This window comes from Pelophylax lessonae (genome assembly GCF_965119305.1).
Source record: "Pelophylax lessonae genome assembly, chromosome: 6".
Taxonomy (NCBI): Eukaryota; Metazoa; Chordata; class Amphibia; order Anura; family Ranidae; genus Pelophylax; species Pelophylax lessonae.
The window spans coordinates 289287916-289308938 of record NC_138773.1 but is presented as its reverse complement, the minus strand read 5'-3'; the positions used below and the strand labels follow the sequence as shown (position 1 = coordinate 289308938).

At 40.8% G+C, this 21023-nt stretch overlaps 1 protein-coding gene across 6 annotated transcripts in view; it reads right to left on the bottom strand.

Moving 5' to 3' along the window:
- LRP1B (LDL receptor related protein 1B) overlaps nucleotides 1-21023 on the bottom strand; it is a 2177452-nt gene that overhangs the window by 942547 nt on the left and 1213882 nt on the right. For all 6 annotated transcript variants that reach the window (XM_082262163.1, XM_082262161.1, XM_082262165.1 and 3 more), the window contains exon 18: nucleotides 13552-13668. In XM_082262163.1, the coding sequence (XP_082118289.1) occupies nucleotides 13552-13668 (117 nt within the window). The remainder of the gene's footprint in view (nucleotides 1-13551; nucleotides 13669-21023) is intronic.

Sequence of the window (21023 nt, the reverse complement as noted above, 5' to 3'; positions counted from 1 at the left end):
AAAAATAGGTCATCCTTTATATATTTAGCACCCTCTTACCCCCTAGAGGTTTTTAGGGACCCCTAGAGGTCAGATTGGCAGACATTTTATTTTATGGTTGAGTCATTTCCTTTTAGATGGATTGTTAACAGACGGATGCCAGTCACTTTTAGACAGTTTAACAGAGTTTATTAGGGTCAATAAACTCAGGAAAAGAACGTTAGGGAGTGGCATACCCAGAGAACAAAGTGAAAATCTTACTTATAGTCAGAAAAGAAGAGGACCTGTAAGCAAGACCTGTCATTCTGTAATTTCTGGACCAATGACTGTAAGCAATTTCCGTACATGAACTTCTTGGATAATCTATCAGACTTCTTGTAATGCCCCCAGCTTTTCAGGACACTATCCAGCAAAGTTTCACTCCCGGTTCTCCAATCCAGGTGATTGCCTTCCTATTCCACTTCCCATGGATATACGCTCTAGAAAGAAAGCAGGAAGCTTCAGGCCCTAGATTTGGGCCTCTTTGTAGCACAGCACACCTTCCCCAGGCAGCAAACCTGGGAGGACAAGAAAGTCAGCGAAACACCCCTTCACTAGGCAAAGCCTAGAAGGCAAGAAAATCACCAGAAGGATCCACTGAATAATTTTATCCTCCCCCAAACCTCCTAATGGTTGGCTGGAGAGATAAAAACATTCATATCTCAGGTCACTACAGCCTCACAAACTATTACCAGGGAAAGACCCCAGCAGAAGGCAGAAGCAAATCATACCTCTAAGCTTAGAGAAAACCTACAGAAATCTGAACTATCAACCCAGCTCCGGCTTAAAACAGTCCTGCAAATTGCTAAACTTAAATAGTCACTCCAGCATAGGGCAGGGTGGCTACACATGTGTGCAGGCACACATATAGGAAACATAATATGTGTACAGATTTGGATCAATATATAAGGTGACCCAGGTAAGAGTTCAGTGCCCATTGGTTGTCAAGGGGTCCAGATTCAACATGTTGTTCTTGCAGTAAACCAGGGGGATTCGTCAAAGTCATCTACTGGTAAATTTATAGGCAAGGATACGCATGTAGGTACTGTATTTGGTGTCTGTTGCTGGTACAAACAATGAAAATGGGGAAAATCTCCTGGTGCCCTATTCTGCCTTAATCTATTTCTTTATGTGTTTTATTCTCCAATGGAAGATGGCATTGTGGTAAAGTGTGCGGCACTCGTTTGACATTTAAAAACAAGAACAAACCACACAGCTGTGGGCTGTAATACAGAAAACAATGCTACAGAGCTAGCCATGCATTTTCAGTGGGGGTTTTCATTGTGATAAAGCAAATCTAGCGCTGATGTGTGCCTATGCCCTTAAGCTATAGATATCTGACATAGAAAAACATTCCAATTCACTGTAATAAAGTCTCTGTTTTTCTCATTCTTTTAGAAAATCTCAGTGAGTTGAAAGTTTAAACTGCTCGATATTGAAAATAAAAATGAAAAAAGTACAGATGTAGGCAAAGATAAAAGACTCCTATTTAGGATATGTACTATGAAAGACAACTAATTTCAGTACCTGAATGTGTCATTATATCAGCTTCCTATAATTCCCTGCAAAGCAAGTCTCAGATTGGGAATACAAGCCAAGCAAGTTGCATTGCATTGCTGAGGGCTGTCATTGTAATCTCATCAGTTGATAGAGAGAGCAGAGAGATGATTTTAATAGTATAGCGATGGTCCTTCATGTTTACAATCAGCTGAATGGGACTGGGATGGGGGATGTCAATGACAAAACCATGTTTATTTGCTGTAAAGGAAACCTCAGCCTGGCTAAGCTGCCTGTCAGGGGTACCTGTACCACAAAACTCTCTAAACAGGATTAAATACCTTGGAAGGTAAGGATATTCACATCCATATGTATTTGAAATGTGATTTTGTTGTTTGCCTAGAGTTCAGCTATAAATCATTAGTATATATTTTTACCTAATAGCTCATATATCTCCTTTTGCCCTTAAGGTCCTAGCATTGCCATAACAGAAAGTGTCTGAACAACACTTTGTCCTTGTCTCCTGATCCCTCTTGCTCATTGGCACCCTGAAATATGTTCTTTGAGACTATGAGTAACAATGCTTTTTCCCATTGCGCAAGCATGGTCCACCACTGTCACCATTTAAAAGCCTGTCCTGGGCAATTACATGCAACTTTGTATAAAGTGGATCAATGGCAACATAACGATTGCTTAGAGACTTGTACTGTATATGGTGTCGCAGCAGCTGTTTTAATAATATTGGCCATTTTTATTAGTTAAAGGGGGTGAATATGTTAGATGATTAGGTGATCTCCAAGTGATGTGCTTACAAAAAAAAATGCTCTCATAATGAAAGTAAGTGTAGGTGGGCTTGCATCCTAGCAACCAATGAAAAGACAGATGGAGTGAAACAAAGAAACTGCATGGGAGCCTTCTAGCCAACCTGCCCCTAAGAGCGCACTTACTGAACAGAAAGGCAGTGACAATTTAGCTCTGTCTGTGCTCAACATTAATAATGACCGTAAATTGGGCCTTTGCCAGGGGAGGTGCAGAGAAACTGCAAAGCAAGGAATAAAGCAAGGATTTCCTTCCCATTTCAACATTGGTTTAATGGAGAAGCAAATACAGCACATATATTTTTTAAGAGGAGGCCATAGTTCTACTTTAACCACTTCAATACCGGGCACTTTCACCCCCCTTCCTGCCCAGGCCAATTTTCAGCTTTCAGTGCTTTCGCACTTTAAATGACAATTGCTCAGTCATCCAACTCTGTACCCATATGACTTTTTTATCATTTTTTTGAGACAGATAGAGCTTTCTTTTGGTGGTATTTAATCCCAACTGGGTTCTTATTCTTTGCTAAACAAATGGAAAAAAAAAACCCTAAAATTTGAACAAGAAAAAAAACATTTTCTTTGTTTTTGTTATAGAATTTTTCAGTAATTTTCTTCTTCACTGACATGAAATGATGAGACTGCACTGATAGGCACTGATATGTTGCACTGATGCACACTGATATGTTGCACTGATGGACACTGATATGCTGCACTGATTGGGCTGCACTAATCATCAGGGCACTGATGATCAGTGCCCTGATTATCAGTGTAAATGTCCCCTGTAACTGGAAAGACAGTTATCAGCTTTCCTTTCCTCAGACACTGACAGTGCTGAGGAAAGGAAATACTGATAACCGGCATTTGTTTACATGTGATCAGCTGTGATTGGACACAGCTGATCACATGGTAAAGAGCCTACGTTATCGGCTCTTTTCCCTGATGGGTGACGCGCTGTGTCCAAGGGACACAGCTCACCACCGATCGACGTGCATGAGCGGTGCAATGTGAAGGACATCATATAACGTCCAGTCAGGATGGTAAAGCCACCACCTCGCCATCATTCTGCTAAAGGCTGGGTGGGAGGGTGTTAAGTAAAATTGTTACAATATTGTCACTGGGTCAGGAATAAAGCTAAATTTCCAAAATGGACCACAGATTCAACAGGGATTCTAACTGTTCCCTGCTCTGGTAAAAATGGAAAAGAAAAAAAAATGAAAGTCTTTCTTAACCCAGGAACCCCTGAAAACATTTCCTTCACAGCGAATATATTGTGTACTAAAGCACATTTACTATGCAAATAATCAAACAGTTAACATACATATAAGCAGTTTTCTATAAAAGCACAGCGAAGAAAATAACAGACTTCTTTGGAAATAGGCTGTGAAGCGAAGGCTGCTTACAGCTGAAAATCTAAAGGCTTTGAAAAAGCCAGAGAAATATAGATATTCAATCCCACTAAAGTCACTTGTAAAAATATGTTTTGTTCTATAAAGCACTCGTGGTAAAGGGATCAGAGACTAATGCGCAGCTTTATCAGACTACACTTTGTAAAAATCCTGAAAATGCCACGCAACTCCTGTTTCTGTTTCCAGTTCTTCTTGTTCTATGTGGAGGAGAAATGGCTCAGTGTTTTATTAATATTGCCTGGGGTTCTCAATCTGATAGTGACCCTGCATGCTGGCTACAAGGAGTGCCCATGTTACCAACAGGATTGTATAAAACTGACCACAGACATTAGTGGCACTGTAGCCACCATAGGGGCATTAGAAGCCCCCTAGGACTAATTGGGGGAACCTCAGGACCCAACAGCCAGTAGTCAGTGTTTCCTTTGATTCAGTGTTTACTCATTCCTAAATTAGGGTATGGTGCTAATTATGATGTTAGCATATGTGTCATGTGAGCTGTGGCTTTGGTAAAACCTGCAGATGTCTTCCTTAATTGCTCTTGGTTGCTGCACTAAAACTAGGAGGTCTATTTACAAAAGAATTGATGAACGTTAGTCTCAATCATTTGCACAGCCTTAAGAATAATTCTTGTATGTTGCTAAAAAAGTTTATTTCCCATGATCGTCTGCGCCATCTAGTGGCCATAATGCAGTATTTAGCTCAATCAGGAAAATGTCACATTATGGCCACTAGAAAGAGATGGAGATCACAGGAAATAAATATATTAGGCAAATTATGGCATTCAAATGCTGGAAATATTCATAACAGCAAAATTTTTCATATATAGACCCCTTAAGTGTTATGAAAAGCATGCACTTCAAAATTAATTTAGCCAGTCAAAGGCATCACATACATCTTTTCCAAATATGACAACAGTAACTTTTAGAGGACATTATGGAGCACAAATGTAGGAAATGCAACGGTAGTGTTCTCTAGAAGTCTCTTGTTACATCTTGCCTCTAGTATACATATATATGTGATTCTGCACTTCTGACTAAGGGGCGTACATGCACACATTGCCGATCTGTGGGTGCTGGCATTGGATGTTCGCCAGCACCTAACGGTCATCGGGCAGAGACGTAGAACAGAGCTCTACCTATGTAAACAAGGCAGATCTCCGTTTTGACAGGGGGGGAGGGATGGATTTTGTATCCCTGCAATATCCATGTCTTCTCTTAGTAAAAACAGCACATACAGACAGTACACAAAAACACTGGCTAGGCACACAGTTAACCCCTTTATCACACAAGATGTTTAACCCCTTCCCAGCCAGTGTCATTAGTATAGTGACAGTGTATATTTTCAGGACTGATCACTGCATTAGTGTCACTGGTTCCCACAAAGTGTCAAAATGGTCAGTTAGTGACCTATTGTCCGCCGCAATATCACAGTCCCGATATAAGTCACTAATAAAAAACAAAACATAAATACAGTATATACCATAGTTTGTTGACACTATAACGTTCTCCTAAACCAATTAATATACGCTTATTGGGATTTTTGTTAACAAAAATATGTGGCAGAATACATATTGGCCTAAATTTATGAAGAAATTAGATTTTTTTTAATTTGTTTTATTGGATATATTGTATAGCAGAAAGTAAAAATAAAAAAATATATTATTTTTTTCAAAATTGTCGGTCTTTTTTTTTCTTTATAGTGCAAAAAATAAAAAACGCAGGGGTGATCAAATAACACCAAAAGAAAGCCTTCTGAAACACAGAGACCAAAGGTTTCTTCTCAGCTCCAGAAAGCAGAGGAACAATCTGACATCACACACTGCACTGAATGAGAGGAGAGCTCAGTGTAATCTGAGATCTGAGTGAATGGAATGGATACACCCCAGTCTACACTTACTCATAGGAAAACATGCACAGCTGAGGCTCTCAATCACCTGTTTTGAGGAGGGCATCTCCCGGGATTGCTTGGTGTTCAGTTTGACAGTCTCAAGGGACTTGTGCAGATAGCAGAGAGTAAAAAGATCAGATAGGAACCACACTAAGTGCTTTGGACTGAGGCTAGAGCACGCTATTGAGGGATATTCTTTGTTTTCATTTCAGAGGTTACCAACCACTTTAACAGGTACAGGAGCTACTGACTTTAATTTTGTAAAGACATGCTGAAGTTCCCATTTAGACATTTAGTAGAATAAGACAAATCTTAGTGGGATTGTAGTTCTATAAATAATCCCTTCAGTGTACAGCACAAAATACAGATGTACGTCAATATATCTGATGTACAGAAGAATTGAGCTGGTGTCACAGTATTTGAAATCCATTAAAAAGAATTAAACCCATGACAAGACACACACCATGGGAACCATCAGAACGATGGTATGAAAAACGTATCACAATATCGACAGTGGTGATTGACACCTATGATATTTATGTCCTGTCTCTCACAATAGGTCATATTTCAACATGAAAGCTCTGTTCTAAACTCCATCCACGTGTCCTGTATTTTAAAACACATCATGGGATATCTGAAAAATACAAGATACAGCCCAATCCACTTCAATTATATAGCTTGGAAGTTTTCATATGTTGACACTTGCCAACACTCTTGCCTGCATTTTTATTAAAGCCCTTTCTCTATCAGAAATCTACATGCATAGAGATGTAATGGTCTGGGATAAGGGCAAGTTCTAATAAAATATTGCAGCCTTGTCCAAAGGCACAACCACTGTGTAGTATTACTAATCAGAACCGAAAATCTGACAAAGATTACCTCATCGTCTCAAAATGTGTACTTCCCTCTTCTCCGTGGCCTAGGCCCATGTTAATGTTGATGATCCCTAGCAAAAAACATATTTGCATTGGCCATGCCTGTGCAGTCAATCTCCTTTATGAAGTAGTCCCCCAAGTGTTCCCAACTTCCATTGGGTTTGAAGCAGACAGAGTGAAGAATATTTAAAAAGAAGGCTTACAAGCAGGTAATTATACTTCTGGGGAAATCTTGGGGGCAGAATTCTCTGAATTGTTTACTACATAGGGAGCTTTGCTTCCTACCTGGTAGTACTAAACACTGGTTGAGCCTAAGGGTGACCATCTAATGTGATGACTGGATATACATCTAGGGAGGATGGTTAAGAGGTGGTCAAAGGCAGAATGCAGGAATACCCATATCTGTTAAAACAACAATATACTATAATATTTTGGGGGACCCAGTCACTAGCTAGCCACGTGTTTGTAAAAACAAGAAGTTTTTATTGCTCAAACAAAAGAAAAAAAAAAACGCTTATCTTCAGAATTGGATAAACAAAATACTCCATAAACTCGGTTACAAAATAAATTTTTGGCTCACCACCAGCATAATCTTGTCCCACAACAGGGCTTAAAGTCCCTGCTTGGTCCAGAAAAGGTCACAATAGCCCAGAAGCATCTAGGCAACCAAACAGCCCACAGCTCTCTCTAACAACGTCTGTCCTGTGTCCTGTTCCACACGTAACACTTTATGGACATCTGCTGGCTTCTTGCTGCCCTTTTCAGACCTCTCCCCCAAGTGGGTTAACCTGTTCAGGTCCAAGTTACCTGTAGCCAGGGTTGGAGGCTCTTTCTCAGTCCAGATCTTTCAAAGCCTCTGGATTCTGGAATCCATATCAGGACTTAAAAATCCTGGGAAAACTGCAAATCAGATTTCCCTCTCCAATGGATCACAACCCCAGAACCCCTCACCCTGCACGGGTGAAAATCCCTACGTACTCAAAACTGCTTCTTTTGTTGTCCCCTTAAAGGGACCAAAACAAAAAAATGGTGATACATATCTACCATCCAAGACCTATCCCTGGCATCCTGTACAACACAGATCATTTACAATAAGTTGATCACTTTTAGGTGTTTAATGAAGAAAGGATTCCCATATATATATATATATATATATATATATATATATATATATATATATATATATATATATATATCAGTTATTATATTCTGTTTTTTTTTTTGTTTTGTTTTTTTCCTTTCCATTTGTACATCCCTGTTAGGTGGGGAATGATAAGAAAAGGCTAAACGATGTTACAACAAGCAATCAATCCATAAGGCAAATGCACAATATTCAGCCAGCTCCTTAACTGTCCAGAGACAGCATTTATTAGTAATTGCTTACATGCCCTTTCTGTGTTTCTCCTGCAACTCTATCCAGTGAATCCACCAAGCACCATTCAAGGTTTGACCTCTTGTTCTGCTATTGACTTGTGCTGCATTGAGGGGGAACAACTAAGCTAATTATCAGGGGCCAATCAGTTTGGTTACTTTCTACTCTTTGTGGAAAAAATAAAAAATAATAATAATGCCCAAACACAGGTCTACAAATAGTTCTTATGCTCTCCTTTCATCTTATGCATTGTGTGTATGTCTATTCACTGCCAGCAGCCAAGTAGAAAAGAACAAATGGTTACCAGGCAACCGGCATTGATTGAACATAGCAAAACAACGTGAATGATTTCTATATTGCATACACACACATACCACTATGGAAAGGGGGGGAAGGAGGTGTGTGTGTGGGGGGGGGGGGGGTACTCGTCTTTACCACTTCCTATTAATTTTCCATTTTACCCGCTTTCCACTATAAGAGTGAGACAATTTGCAGTGAAGCCCCCCAGACATGTACCCCCTTGGGATGAGAATCAGCCTGTATGCTGCATATTACATAAATAATAATATCTTGCCTGTTTATGTACTGTATGTATCATTCATGCAATGTAATAGTTGTGCTGCCAGCCATGTCCCACATCAACAGTGCTGAATGTAGGAGATTGAAACAGTTAGAAAAGGAAATGGGGCTTGTAGTGTCCTCAGTGGCTCTTGGTTGCTTTGGGGATTATATATAGGGAAAAAAAATATTGTGAATGTGGAGCAGGATGTTCCCCACCATGTTTTCTGTATTTTACTCAGATGTCAGTAAATAGCAGGGTGTGGCACCATTATTGCCAATGTGTAGCAAGACTGTCCCCTCTACCCTCTATCATGTAGCAAAACTGTACCCTCTAAGCTCTATCATTGTGTAGCAGGACTGCTCTCTCCGACCTCCATCAATGTGTAGTAGGACTGTCCCTTCTACCCTCTATCAGTGTGTAGTAGGACTGGCCTTTCTGCCCTCCATCACTGAGTAGAAGGACTGTCCCCTCTACCTTTCATCAGTGAGTAGAAGGACTTTTCCCTTAGCCCTCCATCAATCTGTTGTAGGACTGTTCCCTCTACCCTCCATCAGTGAGTAGTAGGACTGTCCCATCTGCCCTCCATCAGTGAGTAGTAGGACTGTCCCCTTAGCCGTCCATCAATTTGTTATAGGACTGTCCCCTCTGCCCTCCATCAGGAAGTAGAAGGACTGCCCCCTCTGCCCTCCATTAGTGAGTAGAAGGACTGTCCCCCAAGCCCTCCATTAATATGTTGTAGGACTATCCCCTCTAACCACCATCAGTGAGTAGTAGAACTGTCCCCTCTGCCCTCCATCAATCTGTTGTAGAACTGTCCCCTCTACCCTAATCAATGTGTAGAAAGACTGTCACTTCAGATCTCTATCAGTCTGTAGTAGGACTGTCCCCACTGCCCTCCATCAATGTGTAGTAGGACTGCCCCATCTACCCTCCAGTTGTGTGTAGTAGGACTGCCTGCTCAGGCATTTATCACAGTTTAGTAGGACTGTCCCCCTGTCCTCCATCAATGTGTAGTATGGCTGTCCCCTCTACCCTCCAGTAGTGTGTAGTAGGGCTGTCCCCTCATCCCTCTATCAGTGTGTGGTAGGACTGTCCCCCTACTCTCTACCAGTGTGTAGTAGGGCTGTGCCCCCACTCTCTATTAATATGTAGTAGGACTGTCCCCTAATCCCTCTAACAATGTGTAGTAGGACTGTCCTCTCTACCCTCTAACAATGTGTAGTAGGACTGTCCTCTCTACCCTCTATTAATGTGTAGTAGGACTATCCCCTTTACCCTCTATTAATGTGTAGTAGGACCGTCCCCTCTACCCTCTATTAATGTGTAGTAGAACTGTTCCCTCCGCTTTCTATTAACCTCCTTGGCGGTAATCCTGAGTCTGGCTCAGGGTTAATTTTCAGTACCAAAAGCGGTAACGCCGTCCCACACTCATTATTACTCTGTAGTGATTACTTACCTTTGTCCCTGCGATCTCTTGATGTCCTCCCGCTCTGTCCTCCATCTAATGCTAGCATTCATCTTCCTGGTTCCCTTCCCTGCGAGTGCCGCAACGCAGGGGGGGTGGAACCGGGCGGGAATTAAAAAAAAAAAAACACACACATACACATTGTAATCTGTCATGATTACATATTACTGTGTGTAACCATTTCACCTCAGTTTTGACCCTAGTGATTTGTCCAGTGCCCTGCCTTCACTTTTAGAGTTCTTTCTACCTGGAAACTTGAAAACGTCCATGGCATCCAAAAAGCGTTCCTTTAGGTCAAAAGCGGTTTTAGACTAGCTAGAAAACAGCGATAGTGTATTGGAATTACTTGAGGAATTGAGCGATAGTGATTCGTGGGGAAATTCATCATTGGACACTGAAAGTGACGACAGCGATGATTCGGCGACTGAGCTCAGTGATGTGTGAACTTGGTGCTCTATTGACTGCGGTATGGATCAGGCAGCACCCCCAAGATTCCCATTTACTGGAGCACCTGGTATGAAAGTAGGTGTTGAACATGACAACCCCTTGGCATACAGTACTTACAAATATTTCTGACCGATGAGGTTATTGCAAAAATAGTTACTGAGACAAATCAGTACAAAGAGCAACAATTACCTTCTCTGCAACGGAAGTTTTCAAGAAGCAGAAAGTGGGAACAAGTGACCAAAGAGGACATTTGGAAATGTCTGGGCCTAATAATACTTCAGGGAGTGGGGGGGGGGGCCTGCAAAAGTGATATTGGACAACTAATACATTACTTGCCACTCCATTCTTTGGCAGGTTATGTGATAGTACAGATTTTCTCTGATCATTAAATATTTACACTTCGAAAACAACGAAGAATGTGATGAAATTACTCATCCTGCACCAAAACTAAAGAAAATTTGGGAGGTATCTCAAATGATTCTAAAGAATTTCCAGCGGAGCTATGTGCCAGAAAGAGATATCAGCATAGATAAAAGTCCAATGGCCTACAAGGGAAGGCTCAACTGGGTGCAATACATTGCATCAAAGAGAGCATGATTTGTTGTAAAATCCTACATGCTATGCGAATCGTCAACTGGCTACATTATGAATTCAGTCATATACACTGGAAAAGGAACACAATTCAATCCAAAATACAGCAACTATGGAATGGCAACATCTCCCGCTCTTTCACTCATTGAGTCATTGCTAAATTAGGGCTATTGTGTAACAACCAACAACTTTTATACATCTCCTGAACTTTATGAGTTTCTTTCTAACTGGCACGACATGCCATCAACGTTTGGCAATAAGAAGCTGAAGACTGGAGAAATGGTTGCCTGGCAGAAAGGCAATATGAAAGCACTTTGATGGCGTGACAAGGAAGATGGGTGCCTAAAGAGTACAGTTCATAATTCCTCCACTGTTATGGTATGCAGGAACAGTAGGAAAGAAATTGTGAAGCCACAAGTAGTGATAGACTACAATAACACCATGGGAGGTGTCTACAGAGCCGACCAAGCAATGACATTCTACCCAGCAATGAGGAAACAGCAAAAGAAGTACTACAAGAAGATCTTCAGATGTCTTCTTGAGCAATGCTTGTGGAATGCCTACATTATGCTCAAAATAAAAGTGACAAGCCTGTGATTCATTAGAACTTCATTTGGAAAGTTGCCGAACGTATCTTTGTGATTTACCAAACACCATCAATGGCTGTAAATAGAGCTGGATGTTGTGCTGTTGGTGTAGTCAACCCGGAACGCCTGACTGGTCGTCACTTCATGGACTACATCCCACCGACCGAGAAAAAGTCAGCACCTACAAGGATGTGCGTGGTTTGTTGCTCGAAGAGAGATGACAGTAGAAGGAAAATCCAAAAGAGAACAAGGTTCTATTGCCCCGATTGTGACGTCGGACTTTGTGTAGTCCCATGTTTCAAAACTTTTCATACCCGGGATGTTTACTAAACCAATATGCATTGTCTAGTATTACAGTGATAAGTAATATTGCACCCTTGTTTGGACAAGTTTCAGTATTTTTCGTTTGATTACATTATTGAATAAAATTTATTAATATTTATGATTTTTTTTTTTCAAACTTTATTATACCTGGGATGTCTACTAGACTCTTGTTTGGACAGATTTAAGTCAGTTGTTCTTAAGAATTACAGGCCTACAATATAAAACAACAGATATCCATGCAAAACAATGTACCTCTTTGACATTCAAAAATACTTACATAATCAGACTGCCAGGGAGGTTAATGTTGAGTAGGACTATCCCCTCTACCCTGTATTAATGTGTAGTAGGACTGTTCCCTCTGCTCTCTATTAATGTATAGTAGGACTGTGTTCCCACTCCCTATTAATGTATAGTAGGACTGTGTTCCCACTCCCTATTAATCTCTCGCTATTAATGTGTAGGGGGACTGTTACCTCCTCTCTGTTAATGTGTAGTAGGACTATTCCCTCCGCTCTCTATTAATGTGTAGTAGGACTGTGTTCCCGCTCTCTAATAATGTGTAGTAGGACTGTTCCCTCCACTCTCTATTAATGTATAGTAGGACTGTCCTTAGCCCTCCATCAATCTGTTGTAGGGCTGTCCCCTTATCCCTAATCAAAGTGTGTTAAGATTGTCACTTCAGCTCTCTGTCAGAGTGTAGAAGGACTTTTCCTCATCCCTCTGTTACTGTCAGAGTGTAGAAGGATTGTTCCTCACCTCTCTGTCAGTATGTGTAGTAGGACCATACACTCAGTCTTATGAAAGAGACTGTAGATTGTAGTGCCTTGCAAGCTTGCATTGCAATTATTTAGTTAGCAAGTTAATAGTATCACTATAAAACCAAACTTCTACTTTATATAATATGAAATACATAAGGTTTGGTGGAGGTCTTCAGTTGCCCTGACTAAACCCAGCTCCATTTTCCCTAACAGGGTTGAGTAATGGAAAACTTTAGTACCTTGTATATATTGCACTACACTCTTATCCCTATGTCAAGGAAGACCTCCTTATCCCTCTGACACCAATAATTAGAAACATCCCCCCCTTCTCCCCTGGGTAGAAATTTTCACTAGAGCAGCATTTTTCAACCAGGGTACCTTGGCACGGTGGGGTGCCTTGAGTTTTTTTTAGGAGTGCCTTGGCAAAATGCCTAAAAATTGATAATAAATTGTACACGAGCCAGCAGGTGGATGAAGCCTGCCTTTCAGTTACAGAAAACCACGGGTTTTCATTATGCACCATTACGACTTTCTAGACACTGGCATACTAACAACCAATGACATCATCAATTAATAGGGAGGATGTCTGTTGCCTCCACAGCATCCTTGTTTGACCCTCCTGTGCCCCTCTCTCTTAGCACTGGGGTGCCATTAGCTGAGTGATGCAGAAAAATTGAGGGAGAAGAAAAACATTGGAATACAAGTCAGTACCAGTTTGCAAAAGTGTGTTTGCTTTGGAAGAATAAATCACCCCTAATGTTGGGTGTCCAATATGTGGATGTTGCTGCAATATGCAATGCTATTAAAGAGTTTTTTACATTTGAGAATGAGGTGTCCATTATTTTAAAGGGTGCCTCGACTGAAAAAAGGTTGAGAAACACTGAGCTAGAGTATATTTAATAAACTTATCCTTTAAAAGAAGAATCATTAGACGCATTACTCACCACAGGACATGGTTTCGTCAGATCGATCGCCACAGTCATTCTCCTGGTCGCACTGCCATGATTTGGAAATACAGCGGCCATTGGCACAGGAAAATTGGTGAGGCTGACAGGTCCTGGCTGGAAGGTATAGACAAAATGGAAGTATGGTTATGTAAAGATCACTTTAGTACACATCGAGGAAATTGCTGTAAAAAGACAAATGTTTCTAGTGAAAATCATGTCTTCTATGTAGTTACCAAACAGTTTGAGGTATGTTTTTTGTGTATCTGCCAACAATCCTTGGCAGCCAGCCGCAACATGTATGAACACAAAGACCAGAAACAACTATTACAGTACATGTTAAACCTAACTGAACGGCATTTATTTTCCAAAGCACAGTGAGGTTGATTTACTAAAGGCAAATAGGCTGTTGCACTGCACTGCACTATGCAAGGAAATTTTCTCCAGAAGTGAAAATTCCCAATACCCAATCATATGCAAGGAAAATAAACCCTAACTGAATGGCATTTATTTTCCAAAGCAAAGTGAGGTTGATTTACTAAAGGCAAATAGGCTGTTGCACTGCACTACACTATGCAAGGAAATTTTCCCCAGAAGTGAAATTTCCTAATACCCAATCATATGCAAGGAAAATAAACCTTAACTAAATGGCATTTGTTTGCACTATGCAAGGAAATTTTCCCCAGAAGTGAAATTTCCCAATACCCAATCATATGCAAGGAAAATAAACCTTAACTGAATGGCATTTGTTTGCACTATGCAAGGAAATTTTCCCCAGAAGTGAAATTTCCCAATACCCAATCATATGCAAGGAAAATAAACCCTAACTGAATGGCATTTGTTTTTCAAAGCACAGTGAGGTTGATTTACTAAAAGCAAATAAGCTGTTGCACTGCACGATGCAAGGAAATTTTCCCCAGAAGTGAAATTTCCCAATACCCAATCATATGCAAGGAAAATAAATACATTTAAAAAAAACAAACATTTTTCCTTAACCTCCTTAGCGGTATTCCCGAGCGTGGCTCGGGGTTAAATTTCAGAGCCAAAAGCAGTAACCCCGAGCCACACTCGGGGTACCGCCAGAAGCATCGCTGGATCCTGTAAAAGAGGTTACTTACCTTGTCACCGGGATCCAGCGATGTATGCGAGCGGTATGTGGCGGCGGATCTTCCTCCCGATCCTCTCCGTGCCCCGGCTTCCGTCTCCTGCGACGTGACGTTCGCAGGGGGGTGGAACCGGCGGCAAATTCAAATGTAAAACACACCAAACACACTGATACCATTCAAAATAAAATAAATTCACATTACATTGCCCCCCCAGTGCCCTTTCCTGCAGTTTTACTGTACTTTTTATGTGAATATATATATATATATATATATATATATATATATATATACATACATACATACATACATACATACTTTAACTTATTTATAGTTTTTTATTATATTAAAATTTATGATTTTGTGTTTCAAACTTTATCATACCCGAGATGTTATAGAGAAGAACGCACAGTAAAAAAAAAATCATATGTAAATAATTGGTTTGGGCTGCTCATTTTCAAGAATTACATGCAAAATAATTGTACCGCTTTCAGCACCTAAAATCCGAAAGAATCATACCGCCATGGAGGTTAAACATACTGAAAATTTGCAGAGCCCAACCTAATTCACTAAACTCTGGGGAAAATGTCCTTGCAAAGTACAACTTCCCTTGCAAACTAAACAGTCTTTAGTAAATCAACATTGCATTATAAAAATGTGCATTAATTAAAAAAAAAAAAAATAATAATGATAACATTTTCATATTTTTTTCATCATATGAAAACTACTGACCTCCTGCAGCCTCTTTGCAGTCAGTCCTGCCTACATACACTTCAGCAACTTTTGTGTTTAATTTCTCGGGAAAAGTTTTTCTAACGGTAACAAAGGTAGACCATGCCAGAGCAACTTGTATCAGTAGAGCTGCATTAAGCAGGGCAGTTAGCTTTTTTTTTTTTCTCTGTTCTGCCAGATTCCTGCATTCACACAAACAAGGTGGATAAAAGAATCTCAGCCACTGAGTCATCCCATAGGGTTGATTTACTAAAATTTGAGAGTGCAAAATCTGGTGCAGCTGTGAATGGTAGTCAACCAGCTTCTAACTTCAGCTTGTTCAATTGGGCTTTGACAAAACAAAAGCTGATTGGTTTCTATTGGTTTCTATGCACAGTTGCACCAGATTTTGCACAGCTTTAGTAAATCAACCCCAATGATTTCTGAGAGCAGTGTCAGCTGCAGCTGCTGATCACATCAATTGTTCCAGCATTTCCAATCAACAGAAGTCGATCTAAAGCTGGATGCATATGAAAGAGAAAAGGAGTTGTGAACACCTAGTGCAGTGATGGCGATCCTTGGCACCCCAGATGTTTTGAAACTACATTTCCCATGATGCTCCAAGGTTTAGCATCATGGGAAATGTAGTTCCATAACATCTGGGGTGCCAAGGTTCACCATCACTGACCTAGTGCATTACCCTTGGACACCCTTAAAACTTTTTATTAAAATGCCAAAAAAATCCTCTGGGGCTTAAGTGGTTAAAATGCCAAAAACATACTCACAGACATGAAGAGCAAAAATCGCATTGAATGAGTCCACCACATGTGGAAGTAATCATCCCTGTAATTGGACCGCTGACGCGTTTTGGGAGACATGCTCCCTTCCTCAGAGCTCAATTACAGGGATGATCACTTCCACATGTGGTGGACTCATTCAATGTGATTTTTGCTCTTCATGTCTGTGAGTATGTTTTTGGCATTTTAACCACTTAAGCCCCAGAGGATTTTCCAGCTCAAAGACCAGGTCCTATTTTGCGATTCAGCACTGAGTAAATTTAACAGACAATTGCGCGGTCATGCGACACTGTACCCAAATGAAATTGACGTCCTTTTTTTCCCACAAACAGAGCTTTCTTTTGGTGGTATTTGATCACCTGTGAGATTTTAACTTTTTGCGCTATAAACCAAAAAAGCGACCATTTTGAAAAAATAACAATATTTTTCAAATTTTTTTATATGAAATACCCCCAAAAAATATGTAAAAATCAACATTTTTTAACATTTTAGGCCAATTTGTTTTCTGCTACCTATGTTTGGTTAAAAAAATCTCAATAAGCGTATTTTGATTGGTTTGCAAAAATGTTATTGCGTTTACTAACTAAGGGAAAGATTTATGTCATTTTTATTGTTTTTTTTTTTTTTTAACTAGTAATGGCGGACATCTGCGATTTTTTTTGCGGGACTGCGACATTGCGGTGGACAGATCGGACCCCTGACTAACATTTTTGATACTTTTGGGGTTACCAGTGACATTACTACAGTAATCAGTGCTATACATATGCACTGTTACTGTAAAAATGACACTGGCAGGGAAGGGGTTAACTTTATTAGTGATCAAGGGGTTAAGTGTGTCCCTAGGGGCGTGATTCTAACTGTAAAAGGGGCGTGGCTTGTGATGTAACCACAGAGACATATGATCCTACATAGCAGGATCATGTAGTCTCTGCAGTTAGATCAGGGAGAGAGACAGACGGCTTTGTTTACATTAGCCACCTGCCTTTCTCGCTCTCCACCGGGAGATCGCGGGTGACCGGCGGGCATCGGAGCCGCCGGTCACTCGCGCAGACATGTCAGGGAACGAGGGGGGACGGGAGCGTGCCTCCAGCGGCGCACGCTCGCCCCCTAGAGGCTCGTAGGCGACCGACGTAGCCCTACGTTGGATTGCCTGTACGGGGCTGACTGCCGCAGTAAATAGTCGTGCGGCGGTCGGAAAGTGGTTAGTAAAATGTTTTAAATGTGTCCAAAGGTAATGCACTAGGTGTTCGCGCCTCCTTTTCTTTTTGATATGCACTTCTGTTTGGAGTTCCACACCTGAGGAGAGCAGCAAGCCTACTATTCCCATCAGAGTGAGCGCTTGGGTGATTCAGTTGTTTGGTAAAGCTGGATACACACTATACAACTTTTGTTGTTCGATTTCCTTTAGATTTACCTCCAGGTATGTAGTGCAAGGGCCTGCCAGATTGCATACAAATTGAAAGTGTTTAGGTTTGACCTCATATTATATGGTTTTGGTAAATCCAAAGGAAAAATTCTAAAGAAAATTGTTTAGTCCCTCTAAACGTCAGAATTCCTGGCAGGAGAAAAGCTGCTTAAAAAATGGACACAAAGTGCATTTAGACACGTCAACCATTTGAGAATTAATTAATTCCATTGGCTAAAATATTAATTTATTCCTGCCAATGGAATGCATTAATGCTCATACGCTCAAGTGCTCCTAAATGCTTTTTGGCGTGTACAGGGTTTTTTCTGCTCTTCAGCTCTTCCCTTGAATGCGCTTTTGATGTTTTTTATTAAGCCTGTACCCAAATAAAATAATTATTTTCCCACAAATAGAGGTTTCCTTTAATGGTATATGATCGTCTCTGTGTTTTTTATTTTTTGCGCTATAAACAAAAAACCTGACAATTTTGAAAAGAAAAAAACTATATTTTTTACTTTCTGCTATAAAACACATCCAATAACAAAATGTAAAAAAAAAAAAAAAAAATCAAATTTCTTCATAAATTTAGGCCAATATGTATTCTGCTACATGTTTTTGGTAAAAAAAAAATCCCAATAAAATTCCATAAATATATCCAATAGTTTGTAGACGGTATAACATGGTTTACTGGTTTGACTGGTTTATGCTAATGTTATAGCGTCTGCAAACTATGGGATATATTTATGGAATTTTTAAAAAAAAATTTATACTAGTAATAGAGGCGATCGGTGACTTATAGCGGGACTGCAGTATTGTGGCGGACTATAGGACAGTAACTGAAAATAAATATAAATAATAATAAAGAATAAATCGATGAAACAGTTTGCACTATGAGGAGTGTTTTGTCTTATGTCTTTTGAGCCTGCATTTGGTGGAGAGGTGATCGTTTGTCATTCCATTGGGGAGGAGAGGAGGACCGTACCTTACCTTGATCTGAAAGCTGTATATGACCTTTGTAGCGAGGGTCATATAAATCTGGTAAGAGACAGTGTGAACTAGTCTATGGTGGTGGTTCTCTGGTCTTACGGTTCTTCACCTTGGTTTGAATTGATTATGGACATTCTGTGAAAGCAGTGCTCTTGACTAGCGCCGCATTTTTATATATATATATATATATATACATATATATATATATATATATATATATAAACACACATAAAAAGTACAGTAAAACTGCAGGAAAGGGCACTGGGGGGCAAACTAATGTGAATTTATTTTATTTTGTAATGTATCAGTGTGTTTGGCGTGTTTTACTATTTGAATTTGCCGCCGGTTCCACCCCCTATCCGGCCGCCGCACACCACCGAGGTACATCGCTGGATCTCAGGGACAAGGTGAGTACCCTCTCTTACAGGATCCAGCGATCTTCCTAGTGGTACTCCGAGTGTGGCTTGGGGTTACCGCTTTTGGCACTGAAATTTAACCCCGAGCCACACTCGGGAATACCGCTAGGAAGGTTAAACTTTTTTTAATATTTTTTTCAGTTACTTCCTGGTTTCCAGGCCTAGGCAAATGATGGCATGCATCCCAGGAGCAGAGCCTAATCTATCTGATCTGGGGGAGCATTATAACAATTCAGGGGGCATAGCAACTGTAATAGATGCTGGGTACCAGCATTCTCCATGAGTCCAAATTATAGCCCCTGTTTACATCCGGTGTCCCCATTACAGTGCTCCTTGCATCAGCTGTCTGCATCAGAGTACCTCCTTACATCAACTGCCCCTTCAGAAAGTGCCCTTACTTCAACTGTCCACAAGTGTCTCATGGATCAGTGAATGCACTCAAAGCCCTGGAAGGCATAACTAATGTAGCACCCTCTAGTGTGCTACTAGTGTTAGTGCGGGAAAATTTATGTTATGATTCATGGTTAGTTTGTGAGTCTAAGAGGCAGGTCTCTGGTATCTGGAAGTTTGGGGAAACTTCTAGGACTTAGTGGGCGGAGGCAAGGAGGGCTGATCTGCATACTTGAAGAAACTTGGCCAATCCCCAGGCAGAATGTCCAGCCCCCTAAATATGGTGGAGCCACGCCAGCAGGAGAGTCGGTGGAATATGGAGTGCTGAGAAATCTGTCGGTGGCCTAGGAGGGACCACTTGGTCTTTGGGGGGGGGGGGGTTAGGGGGGTTCGCTCTGCTCAGGCAGATCCTGTGAACATTATGGTTTTAAAAGGAATCTTGCCTAAGAAGCAGCAGGGAGCAAAGAGGCCAGAGTGAGTACATCAGCACACCCGGGGATTCACAAGGGGAGAGGCTGCCACACGTAGCAACCTTTCAGGAGGAAAACATTGTGCCCAATTCTTCCTATAAGCAGCCAGGGAGGGGGGGGGGGGGGCTGGTAGTGCTCCCTGCTGGGAGCAGTTCTAAAATGGAGAGAAGATACTCCTGAATGCAGCTCACAACATATTGTGCTATTTTCTAAAGGGGCTGAGAGCTCCTAGTCCTCAAAGGGATTTTGCGTTTGATCACTAAATATTGTTTGGAGGCCAGGAGGGAGAACAGTCCAGGATTTTTGTACATAGGGAGGAAGTTGTCCCCCTCCAACGTTTTCAGTCAAATCAGGCATCCTTTAACTCATTTACCCCATCTAAGTTATTACCCCTAATAAAACAACAAAACCAAGCTCAAAGGCTGTTTTTTGTGTCTGGATGCGAGTGGGAAAAAAATTGTTGCCTGGCTGCCGCAGCTCCTGCAGAGATAATGCTCAACTAAAATATGAGGGGGGGGCACAGCCCCCCCCCCAGCACCTCTTAGATCTGAGCATGCCCTGAAGTCTTTAGGATCTCAAAGAAAGAAATCCCCTATTGGTGGGACTTTTGAGGCACTCATGAATACACAAATTTTTGAAAAATGTAATATTTTATTAGAAAAAACAATATAACAATAAAATATAAAAGGCAAGTAAAGTAATATACATCACATGTGCAATTTAGAAATAACCACACCAATTCAGGGAGGAGACTCAGATCCCGACTAGTTTCGGAGTTATACAATTACTCCTTCTTCAGGGGGGAGAGTAACCCTGGATGGTGGAGACCACCATCCAGGGTTACTCTCCCCCCTGAAGAAGGAGTAATTGTATAACTCCGAAACTAGTCGGGATCTGAGTCTCCTCCCTGAATTGGTGTGGTTATTTCTAAATTGCACATGTGATGTATATTACTTTACTTGCCTTTTATATTTTATTGTTATATTGTTTTTTCTAATAAAATATTACATTTTTCAAAAATTTGTGTATTCATGAGTGCCTCAAAAGTCCCACCAATAGGGGATTTCTTTCTTTGAGATTATATATTGGGATGTGGCACCACTAATAGTACCCAACACAGGTATCCTTTTTTGAAGTCTTTAGGAGGGGAAGAAGGACAGGGAGCTTTCTCAGCCAAACACACCTCCTGCCTG